The sequence below is a fragment of the Somniosus microcephalus genome, chromosome 14, assembly GCF_052327205.1.
Source record: "Somniosus microcephalus isolate GS21.2 chromosome 14, FLI_Smic_1.0, whole genome shotgun sequence".
Classification (NCBI taxonomy): Eukaryota; Metazoa; Chordata; class Chondrichthyes; order Squaliformes; family Somniosidae; genus Somniosus; species Somniosus microcephalus.
The window spans coordinates 34,631,079-34,656,151 of record NC_141000.1 but is presented as its reverse complement, the minus strand read 5'-3'; the positions used below and the strand labels follow the sequence as shown (position 1 = coordinate 34,656,151).

Sequence of the window (25,073 nt, the reverse complement as noted above, 5' to 3'; positions counted from 1 at the left end):
GGTCCTTTAGCTGAAGTGTATCCAGACATTCACAATGGCAACACAATTGGTTCGTTTAGATTAAAGGAAATCCCTGTTATTTACATCAATAGGTCTGTTAGCAATTTAAAATTGGTGGACCAACCTGCCCTATGATCAAAGACAGCGTCTGGTTCTTTAATGAAAAATTAAATGGAATGATTTAAAATCTATTGTACATTTACTTATTAGTTGATGAGATTTCCTTCTTTCAAGGTTGCAAGTGGTTCTGGATGAAAAGAAGCATTCGACTGTGGCACTGAATATTTAGTATAAAGATTTAATACGCAAAACACTCACCTTTCTAAAAGTTACCAATGCTGTGATGCTGAAAAGCAATGGTCATTACACGCAATGGAAAGATATTAAATTGCAATTGCCTACAATTCCAATGGATCAGCTCCTTTTGCATACAGTTCTAAACAAGATAAAAACACTTAAACAAAAAAAAGCACAAAGCTGACAAGGTTTTATTAGACTTCAAATCTGTACTGCAAAAATGAAACATTCACTTGTCCAGTACATAGAACAGTATCTGACAAGGTAATCTGAACTCCTTAAACAAATACTCTTGAAAGCTGGAACATTATGTTTGACCATCACAGGCCCAGAGTCGGGTTTGTAAATAAGCAAGTGGTATCCTTCCAATTGTTCAGGTGTAGGGTCCAATTCTTTATATACAGATTCACCAATATCAAAGTCAAAATCAATCCGTGATGCTGCCAAAAGTTTATGTAACACAAACTTCCTGTTTAACTTTTGGTCGAGAAATCTTGGTGTCATCACTTTTTTCCTGTACAGGACCATGACATAGAGCCTTGCGTTTGAACAACCGAAGGCTTGATCTTAGAAGATCGTTGTCCACTACTGGTTGATTTGTATACATCTGTTTGGTTGTACCCTGATAAATACAAAACAAACAAAATGAATGTCTCAACATCAATACTTTAAATTTTCTCACTAAGTACAGATGTCAAAAAAGGTCTGATAAACCTCTCAAGTGATCAATTCAATTGTGAGAAGTCACACAACACCAGGTTATAGTCCAATAGCTTTATTTGAAATCACAAACTTTCGGAGCGCTGCTCCTTCGTCAGGTGAAGTGAAGAGATGCATATAGGCACAGCATATATAGTCAGAGAACACTGCCAGATGATTACAGGTAATCTTTCTAACTGCCCTTTATCACACCTCGGCAGAGAGATAATCACAGCAATCAGAGGTGTGAATGGTGTCCAAACAGGTCAGTCAGGAAAACATTACATCAAAGAGCAATGAGGTGGGGTCATAAGGAGTCAAATGTTACATATGCTGGGGTCTGTATGAAAAACAAAAAACAATAAAAAGCACTCTACACCAGTATCCCCCACGATGACGGCATCGCTGCGACAGCCTCAGTACTCAACACCAACAACAGCCAATCTCCAGACGCCATCCTACAACTCATCCGCTTCATCCTTGACCACAATGTCTTCACCTTCGACAACCAGTTCTTTACCCAAACACACAGAACAGCCATGGGGACCAAATTCGCACCCCAATATGCCAACATCTTCATGCACAAGTTCGAGCAAGACTTCTTCGCTGCACAGGACCTCCAACCAACGTTATACACCAGATACATCGACGACATTTTCTTCCTATGGACCCACGGCGAAGAATCACTGAAGACTACACGATAACATCAACAAGTTCCATCCCACCATCAAACTCACCATGGACTACTCCTCAGAATCGGTTTCATTCTTGGACACACGAATTTCCATCAAAGACGGACACCTCAGCACTTCACTCTACCGCAAGCCCACGGACAACCTCACGATGCTCCACTTCTCCAGCTTCCACCCTAACCACGTTAAAGAAGCCATCCCCTATGGACAAGCCCTGCGAATACACAGGATCTGCTCAGACGAGGAGGAACGCGATGGACACCTACAGACGCTGAAAGACGCACTCGTAAGAACGGGATATGACGCTCGACTCGTCGATCGACAGTTCCGACGGGCCACAGCGAAAAATCGCATAGACCTCCTCAGAAGACAAACACGGGACACAACCAACAGAGTACCCTTTGTCGTCCAGTACTTCCCCGGAGCGGAGAAACTACGCCATGTTCTTCGCAGCCTTCAACATGTCATCGATGACGACGAACACCTCGCTAAGGCCATCCCCACGCCTCCACTACTCGCCTTCAAACAGCTGCCTAACCTCAAACAGACCATCGTTCGCAGCAAATTACCCAGCTTCCAGGAGAACAGCGACCACGACACCACACAACCCTGCCACGGCAACCTCTGCAAGACATGCCAGATCAACACAGACACCATCATCACACGTGAGGACACCACCCACCAGGTACATACTCATGTGACTCTGCCAACATTGTCTACCTCATATGTTGCAGGAAAGGATGCCCCGGAGCATGGTACATCGGCGAGACCATACAGACACTGCGACAACGGATGAACGGACACCGCACAACAATCGCCAGGCAGGAGTGTTCCCTCCCAGTCGGGGAACACTTCAGCAGTCAAGGACATTCAGCCTCCAATCTTCGGGTAAGCATTCTCCAAGGCGGCCTTCGAGACACACGACAACGCAAAATCGTCGAGCAGAAACTGCTAGCCAAGTTCCGCACTCATGAGGACGGCCTCAACCGGGATCTTGGGTTCATGTCACGCTACATGTAACCCCTCCTGACGTAGAGTCATCCAGACTCGAGTCGTGGTTGGCTTGTTCGCTCTACACAGATGCGGACGGACCTGCTGTGATTGCCAGCAAAAATTTTTTTTCCCCCCTTTTTCATACAGACCCCAGCATATGTAACATTTGACCCCTTATGACCCCACCTCATTGTTCTTTGATGTAATGTTTTCCTGACTGACCTGTTTGGACAGCATTCACACCTCTGATTGCTGTGATTATCTCTCTGCCGAGGTGTGATAAAGGGCAGTTAGAAAGATTACCTGTAATCATCTGGCAGTGTTCTCTGACTATATATGCTGTGCCTATATGCATCTCTTCACTTCACCTGACGAAGGAGCAGCGCTCCGAAAGCTTGTGATTTCAAATAAAGCTGTTGGACTATAACCTGGTGTTGTGTGACTTCTCACATTTGTCCACCCCAGTCCAACACCGGCATCTCCACATCACGATCAATTCAATGTCAGAGACTTAGGACAAATTATCTGTCTGGCTTCTAGGTTGGGCGATGGTGTATAGAATTGCTTGGAAGGTACAGTGAGAATGAGGGGCGTACAGAGACACTGTGCAATGAAATACTAAATATAAACTAAAGTGGCACAAAAGTGCTTCACAGAGGCAGGAATCAAGCCAAAGGAAATTAGATGGAGGTGGTGGTGGGGGGGGGAGCAGTGGAGATGGGGGTAACCAAAAGCCTGACTAAAGAGAGGAGGATGGAAGTGAAGAGGCAGAGTGAATCCCATCCAGACAGTGGGAACTAGGCAACTGAAGTCTTCTGCAATGATGGCACGGTGTCTTTTGGAATTTAGGACATGGTGCTCTCAGGAATGTTAATATTTGTAGGGACCAAACAAGTCCCCGGCATCAGGTGATACTGCGCTGAAGCAGACCAGGGAGGAAATTTGTTGAACAATGCAGTCAACAAAAACTTGCATTTATATAGTGCCTTCAACATACAAAATATCCAAAAAACATTTTACAGAGAGGAACAGAACACTGAACAGAGAGTTTAGGAGGGGCGAGCGAAGGCTTGGGTATAAAGCTGGATTGATTTTTTTTTTATAAAAAGAGTTAGAGAACGAGGAGAGAGAATGAGGTCAGAAAAGCAGAAGCAAAGAGGGAGATGGGTTTAGGGAGGGAGTTCCAGAAAGCAGAGCCCAACTATTTGAAAGCTCTGCCACCAATTGTGGGCTGAAGGGAGATTCACAGGAGGCCAGAGTTGGAAGGTGTGTGTGTGTGTGTGTGTGTGTGTGTGTGTGTGTGTGTGTGTGTGTGTGAGAGAGAGAGAGAGAGAGAGAGAGAGTGAGGAGAGGAAGGAAGACTGAAGGAGATTGCAGAGGTACGGTAGAGCAAGGACATACAAGGATTTGAAGACAAAGACAAGAACTTTAGATTTATTGCATCAGGGGCAGGGAGCCACAGGTCTGTGAGAAAAGGGTGTGATGAATGAGCAGGACTTACTGTGGGATAGGACACAGACAGGTGTATTTTGAACAAGTTGGAGTTTATGGAGGGTGGATGAAGGAAGGCCTGCAAGAAGTGTTGGAACAAACTGAATTTGGAGGGGACAAAATCATGGATAAGAAACAGAGGGATTGATGAATAGATGGAGGCAGGCAAAGTTAGAGAGTTGGAGATAAGCAATGTTGGTGATGGAGAGGATGTTCGATGCTCAGAGTTGAAAAGGACAGCAAGGTTTTGCATGGTCCTGTTGAGCCTGAGCAAGTGGCTAGGGAGAGGGATGAAGACAGCATTAAAAGAAAAATATTTGAGGTGGACACATAAATGATAGCTTTGGTCTTTCTAATGTTGAGCTGAAGGAAGTTGTGGCTCAATCATAACAGTGGGCAGCCATGGGGTCAAGAGAAGAGGCAGAGCACTAGATTTGGGTGTCATCAGCATACCTATTGGGGGTGATGCCATTCAGGGGCGACATGCAGATGTGGAAAAGGAGGGGGCAAGGATATATCCATGGAGAACGCCGAAGCAGAGAAGGTTAATGATGGAATTGTTCAGAATTATCAAAGGGTTTGAGAAAGTAAATAACGAACCATTATTTTTTACTGGTCCATAAATTGAGCTTAAATTCAAGATTGGTACTAGATACATAAAAAGTGAGGTTAGGATTTTTTTTGCAAGCAATAGGTTATTAGGACATAGAATGCTTTACCACAAGTGCCTATTGAAACAGAATCAAGCACACTTCTAAGAAAATTAAACAGGAAAGAAAAAAAGATCAGGGAAAGTGGGATTTCAGAAGATAGCTCCAGTAAGGGAGCTTGCAGCAGCACAAGGATGGGCCAAATGGTTTCCTGTTGTACAGAAATTTCTAATGATTTTTTGAATCTATAAATGGAAATTAGTGAAAAGTAAATCTGAAATGACCACCAGGAAGAACATCTTTACTCACAGAATGATAAATGTTTGCAATACTCTGTCAGGCAAAGTACTGGTAGCAAAATGATGGCCGTGTTCAAGATACTCTTGGATGCTGTTATGGGAGTTATGGTGATGAACTTTGACTGGGTGAGCAGCCTTTTCTCATGCCTAGCTTTTCTTATCTTCTCACCAGATATTTACATAAATGCACTTTTCAACAGGGTCACTGCATGGTAATCAGGAGTCTGCATCTGGGGGTGATTTTTTTCCTTTTAGACCACAAGCGCTGCATCAAATTGCGGCTGCTTGCAACTACCAATGTTGATCCAGCTAACTCAGCGCAGGAATCAAGAACCTTGGATGCTTTTCAAACCTTTTAGACTGGGGGCTATGCCTGGTTGCAGCTCTCTGCTGCTACCCAAGTCAACGTCAACTAATTGAGCAGAGGATCAAACCTGGGACTTGTCTTTATGACTCAGTACAACACTAGGCCACCAGGGGATGCTTTGATGACTGCATTCCTTATCATTCATTCCCAGATTCTGTATTATGATGGTGAATGTCGGACATCGTGAAAGTTAAAAGTTCAACAGTCGACCTTCTTTGCACCTTACAACAACAGGTTTTCCAGGAAGTGTCGTAAAAGGAATGCAGTCAGGCTTTCTGATATAAACAAGATGACTTTGAAGTGTCGTGAGGAGAAGACATTGCTTGTTTTTTGATATTTAAAGTGCTTGTGTAAGGGAATAAGTGTTAGTAATGACATCACCCATGAATGGTTTAATTTTTAGGGTAATAAAACAGCGGTAGCGAGCCCTTTTGCTAAAGATAACAGTAGGTAAAGGAAGCCTTGTTTAAGGAAAATGGTTCCGAGGTAAACAATTGCAAACTGTTTATAGAGATATAATCTGTTTTCAGAGGATTTGGGAAATAGTAGCATCATTTTGGCATTTTCCTTTGATGTAGTCAAAATATGGTGTATAAAGGATCATGGTTTTCAATAGTATCGCAGAGTACTCGAAAGATACAGAAACTGGTAAAGTTACTCTCTGAATGCAGTTAAAGACTGATCACCTTTACTGTGCAACAATAAAGTTTGTTCCGTATACTCCACTACGAAGTCTCGTGCTTACTCGAAACGTGTTACACAACATAAGAAATAGGAGCAGGAGTAGGCCATTTGGCCCTTCGAGCCTGCTCCGCCATTCAATAAGATCATGGCTGATCTTGTACCACATTTCACTTTCCTGCACTATCCCCATATCCCTTGATTCCCTTAATATTCAAAAATCTATCAATCTCTGTCTTGAACATACTCAACGACTGAGCATCCACAGCCCTCTGCGGTAGAGAATTCCAAAGATTCACCACCCTCTGAGTGAAGAAATTTCTCATCTCAGTCCTACATGGCTGACCCCTTATTCTGAGACTGTAACCCCTGGTTCTAGACTTCCCAGCCAAGGGAAACATCGTTGCTGCATCTACCCCGTCAAGCCCTGTAAGAATCCTGTATGGTTCAATGAGATCACCTCTCATTCTTCTAAACTCTAGAGAATATAGGTCTAGTCTACTCAATCTCTCCTCATAGGACAATCCCCCCCATCCCAGGAAAGAGTCTGGTGAATCGTCATTGCACTCCCTCTATGGCAAATATATCCTTCCTTAGTTAAGGAGACCAAAACTGTACACAATACTCCAGGTGTGGTCTCACCAGGGCCCTATATAATACATCTTTAATCTTATACTCAAATCCTCTTGTAATAAAGCCAACATACCATTTGCTTTCCTAATTGCTTGCTGTACCTGCATGTTAACTTTCAGTGATTTGTGTACAAGGACTCCCAGGACCCTCTGAACACCAACATTTCCTAATTTCTCACCATTTAAAAAATACTCTGCTTTTCTATTTTTCCTACCAAACTGGCTAACTTCACATTTCTCCACATTATATTCCATTTGCCATGTTCTTGCCCACTCACTTAGCTTGTCTATACCCCCTTGAAGCCTCCTTGCACCCTCCTCGCAACTTACATTCCCACCCAGCTTTGTATCATCAGCAAACTTGGATATTACATTTGGTTCCCTCATCCAAGTCATTGATGTAGATTGTGAATAGCTGAGACCCAAGCACTGACTCCACTAGTTACAGCCTGCCAACCTGAAAATGACCCGTTTATTCCTACTCTGTTTTCTGTCTGTTAACCAATCCTCAATCCATGCTAGTATATTACCCCCAATCCCATGAGCCCTAATTTTGTTTAATAACCTCTTGTTTAATAACCTCACCTTATCAAATGCCTTCTGAAAATCCAAATACATAACATCCACTGGTTCCCCCTGATCTATTCTGCTAGTTACAACCTCAAAAAATTCAAACAAATTTGTCAAACACAATATCCCTTTCATAAATCAGTGTTGACTCTGCCCAATCCTATTATTATTTTCTAAGTGCTCTGTTACCACGTCCTTTATAATAGATTCTAGCATTTTCCCTACTACTGATGTCAGGCTAACTGGTCTGTAGTTCCCAGTTTTCTCTTTCCCTCCTTTCTTAAATAGTGGGGTTACATTTGCTACTTTCCAATCCACAGGAACTGTTCCAAAATCTATAGAATTTTGGAAAATGGCAACCAATGCAACCACTCTCTCTATAGCCATCTCTTTCAAAACCCTAGGATGCAGGTTATCAGGTCCAGGGGATTTATCAGCTTTCAGTCCCATTAATTTCTGCAGTACTATTTTTTTTACTAATACTAATTTCTTTCACTTCCTCATTCTCGCTAGACCCTTGGTTGTCCACTATTTCCGGGAACTTTTTTGTGTCTTCTTCTGTGAAGACAGATAGAATGTATTTGTTTCATTTCTCTGCCATTCCCTTATTCCCCACAGCGGCAGCGGACCTACGTGGAGCGAGGCAGCGGCGGAGTGACTACAAGAGGCGGCGGCGGCAGCAGGTAGGCCTCACAGTGGCAGACCTAAGTGGAGCGAGGCAGCAGCGGAGCGACTACAAGAGGCGGCGGCGGCACCAGGTAGGCCTCACAGCAGCAGCGGACCTAAGTGGAGCGAGGCAGCGGCGGAGCGACTACAAGAGGCGGCGGCAAGTAGGTTTACCAATCTCCGAGGGAGAGAGAGAAGTAAAAAGTCATCGAAGTGTGACGTCACCAGAAAGCAGGTAAGTTATTGGTTGCTCAGTATTTCTCTCTTTTTCCAAACATAAACTCTGTGGTCTATAGTTTAGAGGGTGTCTGTGGTGTAGCGGAGACTGTTGGTAAACCGGGGCCCTTAAGTATATCATTTAACTGTAGTGCAATTGGTGGGATTGATTTGATTTAATTTAATTTGAATTAATTAAAGGGTAAGTCATGGCAGGAGAGCTCGGCCCCGTGGTATGCTCCTCCTGCGCTACGTGGGAACTCAGGGACACTTCCTGTGTCCCTGACGACCATGTGTGCAGGAAGTGTATCCAGCTGCAGCTACTGGCAGACTGCATTGCAGCGCTGGAGCTGCGATTGGATACATACTGGACCATTTGCGATGGCGAGGACGTCGTGGATATCACGTTTAATCAGTTGGTCACGCCGCAGGTAAAGGTTGCACAGGCAGAAAGGGAATGGGTGACCACCAGGCAGAGTAGTAGGCGCAGGCAGGTAGTGTAGGGGTCCCCCGTGACCATCCCCCTCTCAAACAGATATACCACTTTGGATACTGTTGGGGGGGATGGCTTATCAGGGGAAAGCAGCAGCAGCCAACTTCCTGGGGTGGTTCTGCTGCACAGGACGGGAGGAAAAAGAGGGGCAGAGCTAGAGTAACAGGGGATTCTATTGTAAGGGGAATAGATAGGCGTTTCTGCGGCTGCAAACGAGACTCCAGGATGGTGTGTTGCCTCCCTGGTGCAAGGGTCAAGGATGTCGCAGAGCGGCTGCAGAACATTTTGGAAGGGGAGGGTGAACAGCCAGTTGTCGTGGTGCATATAGGTACCAACGATATAGGTAAAAATGGGATGAGGTCCTAAAAGCTGAATATAGGGAGTGAGGAGGTAAATTAAAAAATAGGACCTCAAAAGGTAGCAATCTCAGGATTGCTACCAGTGCCATCTCAGGATTGCTACCAGTGCCACATGCTAGTCAGAGTAGAAATCGAAGGATATTTCAGATGCATACGTGGCTAAAGGAATGATGCAAGGGGGAGGGAATCAAATTCCTGGGACATTGGAACCGGTTCTGGGGGAGGTGGGACCAGTACAAACCGATGGTTTCCACCTGGGCTGGGACCGATGTCCGAGGGGGAGTGTTTGCTAGTGCTCTGGGGGAGGGTTTAAACTAAAATGGCAGGGGGTTGGGAACCTGAGCAGGGAGACGGGAACCTGAGCAGGGAGACAGAGGAAAGGGAAACAAGGATAAAAGCAAAAGACAGGAAGGAGAAAAACAAAAGTGGCAGGCAGAGAAATCAACCGTTTAAATCAAACATGGCCAAGTAAATAATAATTCTAAAAGGTCTAAGTGCATTAAAAAAACAAGCCTGAAGGCTTTGTGTCTTAATGCGAGGAGCATTCGTAATAAGGTGGATGAATTAGCTGCGCAAATAGAGGTAAACGAATACGATATGATTGGGATTGCGGAAACATGGCTCCAGGGTGGCCAAGGCTGGGAATTCAACATCCAGGGGTATTCAATATTCAGGAAAGATAGGGAAAAAGGAAAAGGAGGTGGGGTAGCATTGCTGGTTAAAGAGGGGATTAACACAATTGTAAGGGAGGATATTAGCTCTGATGATGTGGAATCTGTATGGGTAGAACTGAGAAATACCAAGGGGCAGAAAACGTTAGTGGGAGTGGTATATAGACCTCCAAACAGTAATGCGGAGGTTGGGGATGGCATTAAAAGGGAAATTAGAGAAGCGTGCAATAAGGGCACAGCAGTTATCATGGGTGACTTTAATCTACATAAAGATTGGGCTAACTAAATTAGTAACAATACTGCGGAGGAGGAATTCCTGGAGTGTATACGGGATGGTTTCCTGGACCAATATGTCAAGCAATCAACTAGAGATCAGGCCATCTTAGACTAGGTATTATGTAATGAGAAAGGATTAATTAGCAATCTTGTTGTATGAGGCCCCTTGGGTCGGAGCGATCATAATATGATCGAATTCTTCATTAAGATGGAGAGTGAAGTAGTTGACTCAGAGACTAGGGTCCTGAATTTAAATAAAGGAAACTACGATGGTATGAGGCGCGAGTTGGGTAGGATTGATTGGGGAATGTCACTCAAAGGGTTGACGGTGGATAGGCAATGGCAAACATTCAAAGACCGCATGGATGAACTACAGAATTTGTTCATCCCACTTTAGCATAAAAATAAAACAAAAAAGGTGACTCAACCGTGGCTATCAAGGGAAATTAGGGATAGCATAAGATCCAAGGAGAGGACATATAAATTGGCCAGAAAACAGTAAACCTGAGGATTGGGAGCAGTTTAGGATTCCACAAAGGACGACAAAGGGATTAATTAAGAGGGGGAAAATAAAGTATGAGAGTAAGCTTGCAGAGAACATAAAAACTGACTGCAAGAGCTTTTATAGATATGTGAAGAGAAAAAGATTGGTGAAGTCAAGCGTAGGTCCCTTGCAGTCAGAATCAGAGGAATTTATAATGGGGAACAAAAAAATGGTCGACCAATTAAATACATATTTTGGTTCTGTCATCACAAAGGAGGGCACAAATAACCTCCCAGAGATGTCGGGGAACATAGGGTCTGATTAAAGGGAGGAACTGAAAGAAATCAGTATTTGTAGGGAAATAGTGTTAGGGAAATTGACGGGATTGAAAGCCGATAAATCCCCAGGGCCTGATAATCTACATCCTAGGGTACTTAAGGAAGTGGCCCTAGAAATAGTAGATGCATTGCTGGTCATCTTCCAACATTCGATAGACTCGAACAGTACCCATGCATTGGAGGGTAGCTAATGTTACCCCACTATTCAAAAAAGGTGGTAGAGAGAAAACAGGGAATTACAGATTGGTAAGCCTGACATCGGTAGTGGGGAAAATGCTAGAGTCCATTATAAAAGATGTAATAGCAGAGCACTTGGAAAACAGAGACAGGATCGGACAAAGTCAACATGGATTTACAAAAGGTAAATCATGCTTGACTAATCTACTGGAATTTTTTGAGGATGTAACTGGTAAAATAGATAAGGGAGAACCAGTGGATGTGTTGTATTTGGACTTTCAAAAGGCTTTCGATAAGGTCCCGTGTAAGAGATTAGCGTGTAAAGCAGCAGGCGGTTAAGGCGGCAAATGGCATGTTGGCCGTCGTAGCGAGAGGGTTTGAGTACAGGAACAAGGATGTCTTGCTGCAGTTGTACAGGGCCTTGCTGAGACCACACCTTGAGTATTGTGTGCCGTTTTGGTCGCCTTATCTGAGGAAGGATGTTCTTGCCATGGAGGGAGTGCAGTGAAGATTCACCAGGCTGATACCTGGGATGGCAGGAATGACGTATGAGGAGAGATTGGGTCGATTGGGCTTATACTCGCTGGAGTTCAGATGAGAGGGGGTCTCATTGAAACATATAAAATTCTAACAGGACTAGACAGACTAGATGCAGGAAGGATGTTCCCGATGGTCGGGGAGTCCAGAACCAGGGATCACAATCTAAGGATAAGGGGTAAGCCATTTAGGACAGAGATGAGGAGGAATTGCTTTACCCAGAGAGTGGTGAACCTGTGGAATTCTCTACCACAGAAGGCAGTAGAGGCCAATGCATTAAATATATTCAAGAAGGAGTTGGATATATGTCTTAAGGCTAAAGGGATATGGAGAGAAGGCAGGAACAGGGTACTGAATTTGGATGATCAGCCATGATCGCATTGAATGGTGGAGCAGGCTCGAGGGGCCGAATGGCCTACTTCTGCTCCTATCTTCTATGTTTCTGTAATTTCTCCTGTCTCAGCCTGCAAGGGACCCACATTTACTTTCGCTAATCTTTTCCTTTTTACATACCTATAGAAGCTTTTATAGTCTGTTTTTATGTCTCTTGCTAGTTTACTCTCATATTCTATTTTCCCTTTATCAGTTTCTTGGTCCTCCTTTGCTGAATTGTAAAATCCTCAGGCTTACTGCTCTTTTTGGCAACATTATAAGCCTCTTCCTTTGATCTAGTACTATGTTTAATTTCGCGTTAGCCGCGGTTGGACCACTTTTCTTGTGGGGTTTTCGTGTCTTAAAGGAATGTATATTTGTTGTAAATTATGTATTAATTCTTTAAATGCTAGCCATTGCTTGTCTACCGTCATACCTTTTAATATGGTTTCCCAATCTGCCGTAGCCAACTCGCCCCCCATACCTATGTAGTTTGCTTTGTTTAGGTTTAAGACCCTAGTTTTAGATTTAACTAAATCACTTTCAAACAATATAAAATTCTATTATATTATGGTCACTCTTCTCTAAAGGCCCCTTTACTACAAGGTTATTAATTAACCCTTTCTCGTTGCACAATACTAGATCTAAAATAGCCTGTTTCCTAGTTGATTCTGCAACATACTGATCTAGAAAACTATCTTGCATACATTCCATGAATTCGTCCGCCACACTATTACTGCAAATTTGGTTTGCACAGTCTATATACAGTAAACTCTTTCTTATCCGGCACCTACGGGACCTTTCTCCTCTTTCTTCGGCAGTCCCTCAGAACCGAAGATGATTGGTTCCACATTAAAAATGAGTTCTCAGGTGACTGATGAGTCCAATGCAGGACCTACAGTCTCCGTCACAGGTGGGGCAGACGGTGGTCGAAGGGGTGGGTGGGTGGGGTGCTTGGGTTGACGTGCGCTCCCCTTGCTCCCGGCGAAGAGACTCTAGGTATTCGGCGCCTTCCCGGATGCTTCTCCTCCACTTTGTACGGTCTTGGGCCAGGGATTCCCAGGTGTCGGTGGGGATGTTGCACCTTTTCAAGGAGGCTTTGAGAGTGTCCTTGAAGCGTTTCCTCTGCCCACCTGGGGCTCTCTTGCCGTGTCAGAGCTCCGAGTAGAGCGCTTGTTTTGGGAGTCTCGTATCGGGCATGCGGACGATGTGACCCGTCCAATGGAACTGATCGAGCGTGGTCAAAGCTTCGATGCTGGGGATGTTGGCCTGAGCGAGAACACTGATGTTGGTGCGCCTATCCTGCCAATGGATTTGCAGGATCTTGCGGAGGCAGCGTTGGTGGTACCTCTCCAGTGCTTTGAGGTGCCTGCTATACATGGTCCATGTCTCTGAGGCATACAGGAGGACAGGTATTACTACTGCTCTGCAGACCATGAGCTCCGTGCCAGGTTTGAGGTCCTGGTCTTCAAACACTCTCTTCCTCAGGCGACCGAAGGCTGCACTGGCACACTGAAGGCGGTGTTGGACTTAGTCATCGACAGCTGCCCTTGTTGACAGTAGGTGCCCGAGGTATGGAAAGTGGTCTACGTTGTCCAAGGCCTTGTCATGGATTTTGATAATCGGGGGCAGTACTGTGTGATGGGGGCAGGTTGGTAGAGGACCTTTGTCTTACGGATGTTTAGTGTAAGGCCCATGCTCTCGTACGCTTCGGTGAAGGTGTTAACGATGGTTTGGAGTTCGACCTCTGAGTGTGCGCAGACGCAAGCGTCGTCTGCATACTGTAATTCGACGACAGAGGAAGGGACGACCTTGGATCTGGACTGGAGGCGACGGAGGTTGAACAGTTTCCCGTTTGTTCTGTAAATTAGCTCCACTCCAGCGGGGAGCTTACTGAGGGCGAGATGGAGCATTGCCGCAAGGAAGATCGAGAAGAGCGTTGGTGTGATGACAGAGCCTTGCTTGACCCCGGTCTGTACATGAATCGGGTCTGTGGTGGAACCATTGGTCAGGATCACAGCATGCATGTCGTCATGAAGCAGGCGGAGAATGGTGACAAACTTTTGAGGGCAGCCGAATTTGAGGAGGACACTCCATAATCCCTCACGGTTGACAGTGTCGAAGGCCTTTGTGAGGTCAAAGAAGGCCATGTACAGCGGTTGGTGCTGTTCCCTGCATTTCTCTTGTAATTGACGTGCAGTGACCATCATGTCCATTGTGCCCTTTAGTGGGCAGAATCCGCATTGCGACTCTGGGAGGAGCTCTTCGGCCACTGGGAGAAGGCGATTGAGGATTCTTGTGATGACTTTCCTTGTGGCAGACAGCAGGGAAACTCCTCTGTAATTACCGCAATCAGACTAGTCACCTTTCTTGAAGATGGTCACAATTACGGCATCTCTGAGATCCCCTGGCATGCTCTCCTCCTTCCAGATAAGAGAAATGAGTTCATGAATTTGCACCAGTAGTGCTTCTCCGCCATGCTTCAGTGCCTTGGCGGGGATTCCATCTGTTCCTGAGGCCTTGTTCTTCAGTTGTCGGATAGCCTTTTCAACCTCATGCCGGGCTGGGGTTGTGCGGAGATGGTGGCAGGTAGCATGCTGTGGGATGGCGCCGGTTGATGAAAAATTCTGGATAACAGAGAGGTATACCTACCAAGGCAATTTTTAACATAAACAAAAATAAAAACCACTGACTAACTCGGCCACCGCGGGAGACTCGGACTCGGCAAAACGAGTGCTGGATGGATTCGGCAAGATTACCGGTTATCTATTTTGCCAGTTATTAAAGTATTCCAGATGATTAAGTGCCATTTAAACAAGAGTTTACTGTATTGATTAAAGTCCCCCATGATTACTGTATTACACTTGTTACATGCACCTCCAATTTCATGATTTATACTCTGCCCTACATTACAACTAGTGCTTTGGGGCCTATAAACAACTACCACCAATGTTTGCTGCCCCTTGCTGTTTTCTTAGCTCTACCCAAACGTATTCTACTTCTTGATTTTTGGGGCGAAGATCCTTTCTCTCTATTGTCTTTATCCCATCCTTTATTATCAGGGCCACCCCTCCACCTTTTCCATTTTGCCTATCCCTTCTAAAAGTTAAGTATCCTGGAATATTTAGTTCCCAACCTTGGCTACTGTTTCGGCTATTGATCAAACGTCTCTGTTACGGCTATTAGATCAAACCTGTTCATTTCTATCTGCGCTATTAATTCCTCTATTTTGTTGTGAATGCGTCGCACATTCAGATATAGTCTTGACTTATTTCTATTTTCCCTGATGTCACCGTAGTCACTGATGCCTTATTACCTTTGTTACTCTCTGTCACTTCCTGACCCACTCTGCTTAATTTTACCCAAAACTCTACTCTGCTCTAGAGCCTTGACATTTCGCTCGTTTCTTTTAAATTTCTTCTTTCCTGAATCCACCCACCCCCTCCTTCATTAGTTTAAAGCCCTGCCTACAGCCCTAGTTATTCGGTTTAACAGGACACTGATCCTAGCCCGGTTTAAGTGTAGCCCATCCCAACGGAACAGCTCCCTCTTTCCCCAGTACTGGTGCCCGTGCCCCATGAACTGAAACCCCTTCCTCCCACACCACTCTTTGAGCCACGCATTTAAACCTCTAATCGGTTTGTCCCTATGCCAACTTGCGCGTGGCTCAGTTAACAATCCCGAGATTATTACCTTTGAGGTTCTGCTTTTTAATTTGGATCCTAGCTCCTCAAACTTCCTCAGCAGAATCTCATTCCTAGTTCTAACTATGTCATTGGTTCCTACGTGAACGACAACTGGATCCTCCCCCTCCCACTCCAAGTTCTTCTCCAGCCGTGAGGAGATGTCTTTAACCCTGGCACTGGGAAGGCAATACAACCTCCGGAACTCTCGGTCGCGGTTGCAGAGAACAGTATCTATCCCCGACTATACTGTCCCCTACCACAACTACATTCCCTTTCACTCCGCCCACTTGAATGGCCTCCTGCATCATGGTGCCATGGTCAGCCTGCTCATCCTTCCTGCAGGCTTTTCCCTTATCCACACAGGCAGCAAGAACCTCATACCTGTTGGACAAGGGCAAAGGTTGAGGCTCCTCCAGCACTGCCCCTGGGGTCCCCTTACCTGCCTGAGTTGCAGTCACACCCTCCTGTCCCTGACCACGAACCAGACCTGTACCACTACCTAACCTAAGGGGTGTGACTGCCTCCTGGATCAAAGTGTCCAGGTAACTCTCCCACTCCCTGATGCCCCACAATGTGTTGTTGTGAACCAGAGGAGAAAGGAAGTTGCTTAACAGTGAACTGAATAGGAAGAGTTTACCAGATTCTGAAGCATTTGGACTCCAGCTATTTGAAAGCCATCTCTTACTGAGTAACACAGACCTAATCAGAGTCAGATTTTAATTTATTCTACATACATAAAATTCTCGCTTCGAATACAGACACAGTTAGTGAGATACAGGTTGAGCGCCCAAAATCCGGAGTTCCGGAATCCGGGACGATTGGTGGCAGAGTCGGCCGTAATCCGTAAAAGCTTCATGAATCCGGACACCCTGTTTCTGCTGCCAGCTGGGCCCAGGCATTTCCGGACTCGGAGCGTGTTTCTGATGTCCGAAGTCTGGAAATGCCAGAGCCCAGGTTGCGATATTTCTGGACTTCGAACATCAGAAACACGTTCCAAAGTCTGGAAAAACACAAAAACCGGCTCGGCCTCGGTCCCGAGGTTGCCGGATTCAGGACGCTCAACCTGTATAATAGAAAAGTAGATACTTACTTTTTCATTTCTTACTAACTGTTTGCGAATGGCAAGATCCCTCCGAGAGCAAAGTGCTTTACAGCAGGGTCCCAAGTTACTCAGCTACAGGTTGAGCGCCCAAAATCCGGAGTTCCGGAATCCGGGACGATTGGTGGCAGAGTCGGCCGTAATCCGTAAAAGCTTCATGAATCCGGACACCCTGTTTCTGCTGCCAGCTGGGCCCAGGCATTTCCGGACTCGGAGCGTGTTTCTGATGTCCGAAGTCTGGAAATGCCAGAGCCCAGGTTGCGATATTTCTGGACTTCGAACATCAGAAACACGTTCCAAAGTCTGGAAAAACACAAAAACCGGCTCGGCCTCGGTCCCGAGGTTGCCGGATTCAGGACGCTCAACCTGTATAATAGAAAAGTAGATACTTACTTTTTCATTTCTTACTAACTGTTTGCGAATGGCAAGATCCCTCCGAGAGCAAAGTGCTTTACAGCAGGGTCCCAAGTTACTCAGCAGACTCGCTCTTTCTTCCTTTCTCTGCATAGCAGCCATGTTGAGGGCTCCAAGCTCATGTTCAAAAAGGTTTTCTGCATCTTCAAGAAAAATAAATACAAGTAGAGTGAATAAAGATAGCATTTACATTAAGAATGTAAGAAACAGAAATATATTCATACTTGGGCAAGAAGACGACGAACAAGCTGAAACTATAGACTATTATTTATTATTAATATAAGTCTTTAAAATTATGACAGGTTTTGATAGAGGAGACACAGAGAAAGTGTTTCCACTTCTGGGGAACAGCAGAACTAGAACATCATAGAAACATAGAGATAGGAACAGGAGTAGGCCATTCGGCCCTTCGAGCCTGCTCCGCCATTCAATGAGATCATGGCTGATCTTCGTCTGAGATCATAGCTGATCTTACCAGTTCAGTACCCCGTCCCCGCCTTTTCTCCGTAACCCTTAATCCCCTTAGCCTTCAGAAATATATCCAATTCTCTCTTGAAAATATTTATTGAATTAGCCTTCACAGCCCTCTGTGGCAGGGAATTCCACAGGCTCACCACTCTTTGAGTGAAGAAATTCTTCCTCATCTCTGTTTTAAATGATTTGCCCGCTATTTTTAGACTGTGGCCCCTGGTTCTGTGCTCCCCGGCCATTGGAAACATTCTCTCTGAATTCAGCCTGTCCAGGCCTGCCATAATTCTATATGTTTCGATGAGATCCCCTCTCAATCTTCTAAACTCCAGTGAGTACAAGCCCAAACTATTTAATCTCTCTTCGTAGGTCATTCCCGCCATTCCAGGTATCAGCCTAGTGAATCGCCGTTGCACTCCTTCCATGGCAAGAACATCCTTCCGCAGATGGGGCGACCAAAACTGTACACAATACTCCAGATGCGGTCTCACCAGCACCTTGTACAGCTGTAGTAAGGTATCCCTATTCCTATACTCGAACCCCCTTGATATGAAGGCCAACATACCATTTGCCTTCTTAATCGCCTGTTGCACCTGCATGCTCTCCTTCAGTGACTGGTGCACAAGAACACCCAGGTCCCTCTGCACTTCCCCATCTCCCAATCTATTGCCATTTAGATAATAATCTACCCTCCTGTTTTTACCCCCAAAGTGGATAACCTCGCATTTATCCACATTATAGTGCATCTGCCACGTATCCGCCCATTCCCCCAACCTGTCCAAATCGCACTGTAGCCTCCTGACATCCTCATCAGAGCCCACCCCTCCTCCCAGTTTAGTGTCGTCAGCGAATTTGGAAATATTGCATCCAATTCCCTGAGTATAAGATAGTCACTAAGAAATCAAATAGGGAATTCAGAAGAAACTTCTTTACTCAGAGAGTGGCAAGAATGTGGAACTTGCTACCACAGGGAGTAGTTGAGGCGAATAGTATAGATGTATTTACGGGGAAGCTAGATAAGCATATGATGGAGTAGGGAAGAGGGTTATGCTGATAGAGTTCGATGAGGTAGGGTGGGAGGAGGCTCGGGTGGAGCATAAACACTGGCACGGACTGGTTGGACCGAATGGCCTGTTTCTGTGCTGAATATTCTGTGTAATTATCTGTGATCCTGTACGTCAACATTAGATTGCCTATCTTATAACCTTTCCTATTCTTTGAATGTACTTCACCCATCACAAATCAATAAATTGACTCAGCATCTAACCAAAAATCACAAGGGCTATACACCCAAATTCACTGGATCCCTTGCTTGAATGGCGAGCTGCACTCAAGTGAGCGCAGACCAGAGACAGGGCTTTAAACTGTAGCACCGATTTTCCAATAGGTGCTCCTGTTGAACATGGCTCCATGCTGGGTGAATAATTTGTCGCAAGATTCCTTTAGGAAGCAGCACAGTGGTAGCATCATATGACTAACAAACACCTAATATTCATTTTATATATACAGGCAGATAGCTCTAGCATTCCAAAACTGGGAAGGGCAGAGGGTAAAGGCAGCAACACTTGATAGAAGGAGAATAATTGCATTTAAAGATTGAAATATGCAAGTTATGTAATCTGATATTCTTCGTCCTTTGTTCAATCTCCATGTAGAAATGAATAATGTGGATAGCACAGAAAACTGATACGGGAGCTCCATGACTTGGTATCAAGACCAGCTGGCAGGTCTACCGGCACCTACATGCCTTTGACCTTGACTCCATTAACCTCCCCAGCTGTGGAACCTTGAGCGTGTTGCTCGACCCAAAGCTCAGCTTGCTTTCTCCACATCTGTTCTGATACCAAGATCACTTTCTTCCACCTCCATAATGATGCTCATCTCCACCCTACCTATTGTTGCAGAATCCTAGTCCTTACCTTCATCATCTAGTGGTTAGAATCGTACAGCACAGGAGGTCGTCATTTGGACCATCGTGCCTGTGCCAGCTCTTTGAAAGAACTTTCCAATTAGTCCCAATCCCCCTGCTCTTTCCCCATAACCCTTTCTCCTTTTCAAGTATTTATCCAATTCCTGTTTGAAAGTTACTATTACATCTGATTCCACCACCCTTTCAGGCAGTGCATTCCAGATCATAATTAATTGGCTGTGAAGTGGAGATGTCCCGAGCACATGAAAGGTGGTATATAAATCAAGTTCTTTCTTTACCAAAACACATTCAAATGGCACCAATTCTTAAAATGAGTGTTCAAAAACACTTTTTGTACTGGTGCTTGGGCTGTAGGAGAGCAGTGCTTAAGTGGAGACTTATACCTATTGAAGTATTGTAATCAATACTGCACACAAGTCCATTTATCTTTGCAACACTCTCCCTGTTTGTAGGCCTGATAGAAAGAGGTCTACATTTTCACTAACCCCATCTCCTCTCCCTGTTTGTAGGCCTGATAGAAAGAGGTCTACATTTTCAATACCCCCATCTCCTCCCCCTGTTTGTAGGCCTGATAGAAAGAGGTCTACATTTTCAATACCCCCATCTCCTGCTCTGTTGTCACAGGCAGAGTTATAATGTGTCCAGTGGTTCCTTGTAATTTGGATATTCTACTCATTTGTGGAGGTTGAATGAATGAAACATGCAAAGTATGCTCCGATATTCTTCTACAGGGTTGATCTTATGCACACTCTATAGGTTTCAAAATTATACTCGACCCACAAAACACTAGTTTCTGAAACTATCATATTGTAGGAACCTCTGTTCCTTACCAAAAGATGGAGTTCGACTCACGAAGTCAAAACAATAAACTTTAATGAGCAAACGAAGCAAGTTAACAACTACAGGATGAACTGGAAACGTGTCTGGTCTGCTTGGAAACTGTGGTAAACCACTGTTTGTATTCCACTGTGTACATGCCTGTACATGTCTCGGCTGGCTCCTCCCACGAGTCCAGGTATAAAGGTGACTGCTCCACAGTCCCTCTGTATTCTGGACCGGTCGACCACTCGAGGCACACCTTCATTCTCTTGTTAATAAAAGCCTGTTAATTACTCGCTTAATCTCAGTCTTTTGAGTTATTGATAGCGCATCAGAAACCTTTCACCAACTGCCAGGAACTGCTAGAAGGTTCCGAGCTATGACCCTCTCTCCAACTGTCTGGAACTGCTAGAGGGTTCCGAGCTCTGATGTCATGACGCAGAGTACAGGAATGAAGCCTGAGTGCAGTAGCAGATACATTTAAAAGGTACATCGTCAGACTATAACACAGCTGTAAAAAGGAATTATATACAATGTCCATAGCCCAATGGTAGCTCCGCCACATGCGCTCCCCCAGAATTGCTTTTAACGGCGAAGGTAAGGCGAGAAGGAGGTCTGACAAGCCTGTCCGAACGACTACGGTACTCTGGCGGCTGGAACGAAGAGGTAGAAGACGAAACAGCCGTAGTTTGAGGCTGGAATGACGTTGCCGAAGCAGAAGAAGAAGGTCGCAGGCGACTCGGTGCAATGGACCCTGGTGTCTTGGTGGTCAACTGTGGCTGTGGGGCACCGGCAGTCGAAGGAGGACGACCGCGACGAGGCGGCTGGGCAGTGACAACTGGTGCGCTGAGGTCAAGATGAGGTTTCAGCCGGTCCACAGCGATGTGGTCACTTTTACCGCCGATGTCGACTATGAAGGTCTTATCGCCCGAGGAGATGACACGAAAAGGACCGGTGTACGGTGGCTTGAGGGGGTCTTTGTGTGCATCCTGCCGGATGAACACGTACCCCACATTCTTGAGGTCCCCTGGAACGTAGGAACGTTGCCAGTCATGATGTGAAGTAGGAACCGGGATGAAGTTCTTGGCCGCTTCCTGATGGCTGATGAGTTGCTGAGCTGGAGACCAAGGTTCAGTGTGAGGAGGAAGAAAATCACCTGGAACCCTGAGCGGTTGCCCAAAGACTAGCTCCGCCGAGGAAGATTGCAGGTCATCCTTTGGCGCTGTGCAAAGACCTAGTAGCACCCAAGGAAGCTTGTCTATCCACCCCGGCCCGGTAAGACTGGCACGTAGTGCTGCTTTAAGAGACCTGTGAAACCTTTCACAGAGGCCGTTTGCCTGTGGATGGTAGGCGGTGGTACGATGAAGTTTGGCACTGAAACTTTGAGCAACGGCGTTCCAAAGCTCAGAGGTGACTGGAGGTCCTCGGTCCGAAGAGATGTCAGCCGGTACCCCAAAACGTGCCACCCATGACGAGATGAAAGCCCTGGAGATGTCCGCTGCCGTGGTTGCGACCAAAGGAATTGCCTCTGGCCATCTAGTAGTGCGGTCAATTATGGTGAGAAGATGAGTGTGCCTGCGAAAAGGAGGAAGAGGGCCAACAAGGTCCACGTGTACATGGTCGAAGCGGCGCTCCGGGACCGGAAAAGTGGAGAGCGGGGCTTTAACGTGGCGTTGTATTTTGGCTTTCTGGCAGGTCACGCAGGAATTTGTCCAGTCACGGACGTCGAGATGCATGCCCTTCCAAATGAATTTCTTCGCCATTAACCGCTGAGACGCTCTCATGCCGGGATGTGACAACCCGTGGATAGTATCGAAGATTATTTTGCGCCATTCAGCCAGGACAATTGGGCGTGGAACACCAATAGAAACGTCACACAGGAGTGTGGTCCCTGCAGACTGGAAAGGCACGTCAGCCACTTGCAAACTGGAAAGTGTGGTGCGGTACGCCTGCACGTCGGGATCCGCCCTCTGGTCTTCCGCCAATCTGACATAGTCGACACCAAGATGTACTGCGTGGAGCTTAGCGCGGGAGAGGCAATCCGCCACCATGTTATCCTTCCCGGAGACATGCTGGATGTCGGTGGTGAACTCAGAGATATATGTGAGATGGCGTTGCTGGCGCGCCAACCATGGTTCTGTTGTCTTAGCCATCGCGAAGGTCAGCGGCTTGTGATCAACAAAAGCCGTAAATGGCCGTCCTTCCAGGAGGAAGCGGAAATGGCGGATGGCCAGGAAGAGTGCCAACAGTTCTCTGTCGAAGGTGCTATACTTCTGTTCATTCTTCCTCAGCTGTCGGCTGAAGAAAGCCAGCGGTTGCCAAGCCCCATTGACCCACTGTTCTTGAACCGCCCCGATGGCGTAGTCGGAGGCGTCTGTAGTGAGGGCGATGGTTGCGCCTGGGAGGGGGTGAGCCAACATGGTTGCTGCAGCCAGGGCATTTTTGGTATCAACAAAGGCTTGGTTCATGTGAGGTGTCCACTCTATCTGATCTTTGCCTGCTCTGCCTCTGATGACCTCGTACAATGGTTGCATCAACAAGGCTGCCTTGGGAACAAATCTGTGATAAAAGTTGACCATTCCCAAGAATTCCTGGAGGGACTACACGGTCTTCGGCAGGGGAAAAGATGTGACGGCCTCCACCTTGGAGGCTAGAGGGACTGCACCATCTGCGGTGATTCTGTGGCCCAGGAAGTCAATAGTGCGCAGACCAAACTGGCACTTGGCCGGGTTGATGATTAGGCTATGCTGACTAAGGCGAGAGAACAGGGCACGCAGGTGCGTGATGTGCTCAGTGTGGCTGCTACTGGCGATGAGTATGTCGTCTAAGTAGACGAAGACGAATGTTAGGTCTCGAAAGACGGAATCCATAAGCCGTTGGAAAGCCTGTGCTGCATTTTTTAGCCCAAACGGCATACGGAGAAACTCAAAAAGCCCGAAGGGTGTGATGACGGCGGTTTTGGGGACGTCTTGAGGATTAACCGGCACTTGATGATAGCCGCATACGAGGTCTACTTTAGAGAAAATGCAATTCCCCACCAGGTGGGCCGAAAAGTCCTGTATATGAGGGATTGGATATCTGTCCGGGATAGTAGCCTCGTTCAGGTGCCTGTAGTCACCACATGGTCGCCATCTACCGCCTGGCTTAGGAACTATGTGCAGGGGCGAGGACCAAGGACTATTGGACCGTCGGATGATGCCTAGGCATTCCATTGTGTGAAACTCTGCCTTGGCCGCCGCAAGTTTGATGGGTTCCAACCTACGTGCTCTTGCGTAAATGGGGGGCCCTGTTGTAGTAATATGGTGCGTCACACCATGTCTTGCTACTGATGCAGAGAAGGTAGGCCTGGTGAGCTCGGGGAAATCTTTGAGAAGAGAGAAATCATTGGCGGCGGGGACTGCAAAAACCACAGACCAATGCGCTGCAGTGCTTCGGTGGCAGGGTACCGAACGAAAAGGCGAGGCGTTGATGAGCCGGCAGTGTCGAACGTCGACTAAGAAACCATTAGCGCAGAGGAAATCCGCCCCCAGGATGGCCTGCGAAACCCTTGCAGTGATGATCTCCCATCTAAAACGCTGGCCGCCGAAACTTAATTGGACCCAACGCTTTCCGAACGTGCGGATGGCTGCGCCGTTAGCTGCCTCGAGGGAGGGACCCTGGCCGCCGGACTGCAGGTCGAGCTTCGACGCCGGCAGGATACTGCACTGGGAGCCAGTGTCGCAGAGGAAGCAGCATCCTGAAAGGGAGTCAGTGATGTACAGGAATTTTCCTGCAGATCCCACAGCCATCGTGATCCCCGCGTGTGCAGCAGGATTAGAATGGTGTCTCGAACCCCGGTGACTTGAAAAAGGATTTTTTCTTTCCTGGAAGAAACTGCAGGGTGGACGGCAATTCCTGGCTTTCGCGCCAAAACGAGAATGGTAAATGCACCAACCCGTAGGAAGAGGAGACTGGTTTGCCCTCATGGGGGATGGGCGACTCGTGGTGGCGCAACATGGCTGCAGCTCGGGGTAAATTGGGTCAGTGTCGGCGGGGGGCTCCGGACTGCCTCGGCGTTTTGTGGCTGCGCAGGACTGTTGGGCAACCGAAAAGATGTTATCCGCCTCCGCGGCGAGTTCGGCACAATCCGTGATTGCGGAGTTGGCCAAGGCGGTCTGCACGGGCTCCGGTAGCTGGCAGAGGAAGAGCTCACGGAATAAAAAACACTGGGATTCCGAGCCGAGCAACATGAGCATCTGGCTCATGAGCTCTGAGGGTTTCGAGACCCCAAGACCGGGCATGGCGATTAGGCGTCGGGCACGTTCAGATTTGGACAGACCGAAAATTTGGAGAAGGCGTGTTTTTAATGCTTCATACTTGCCGTCGGTAGGCGGACTTTCGAGGAGGCTGACGACTCGCGAGGCCGTGGCACTGTTGAGGGCGGAAACCACGTAGTAATAACGGGTCGAATCCACTGTAATTCTCCGGATTTGGAATTGAGCTTCTGCCTGGCAAAACCACGCGGCTGGCTGCTGCTCCCAAAAGTGTGGTAGTTTGATCGTGACTGCGTTCGTGTCCATGTTGTTTTTTCAACGAATTCGTTCGAAGAAAAACGGGGTCACCAATGTAGGGACCTCTGTTCCTTACCAAAAGATGGAGTTCGACTCACGAAGTCAAAACAATAAACTTTAATGAGCAAACGAAGCAAGTTAACAACT

General features: G+C 46.6%; 1 protein-coding gene across 1 annotated transcript in view; it reads right to left on the bottom strand.

Annotated features, from left to right (window-relative positions):
* Positions 1–284: 284 nt before the first annotated feature.
* zc3h13 (zinc finger CCCH-type containing 13) overlaps positions 285–25,073 on the bottom strand; it is a 163,461-nt gene continuing 138,672 nt past the window's right edge. Inside the window, exons 19-20 of the mRNA XM_086006488.1 lie at positions 17,139–17,302; positions 285–919 (exon numbers count right to left, since the gene is read on the bottom strand). Coding sequence (XP_085862614.1) covers positions 749–919; positions 17,139–17,302 — 335 coding nt within the window. The 3' untranslated portion in view covers positions 285–748. The remainder of the gene's footprint in view (positions 920–17,138; positions 17,303–25,073) is intronic.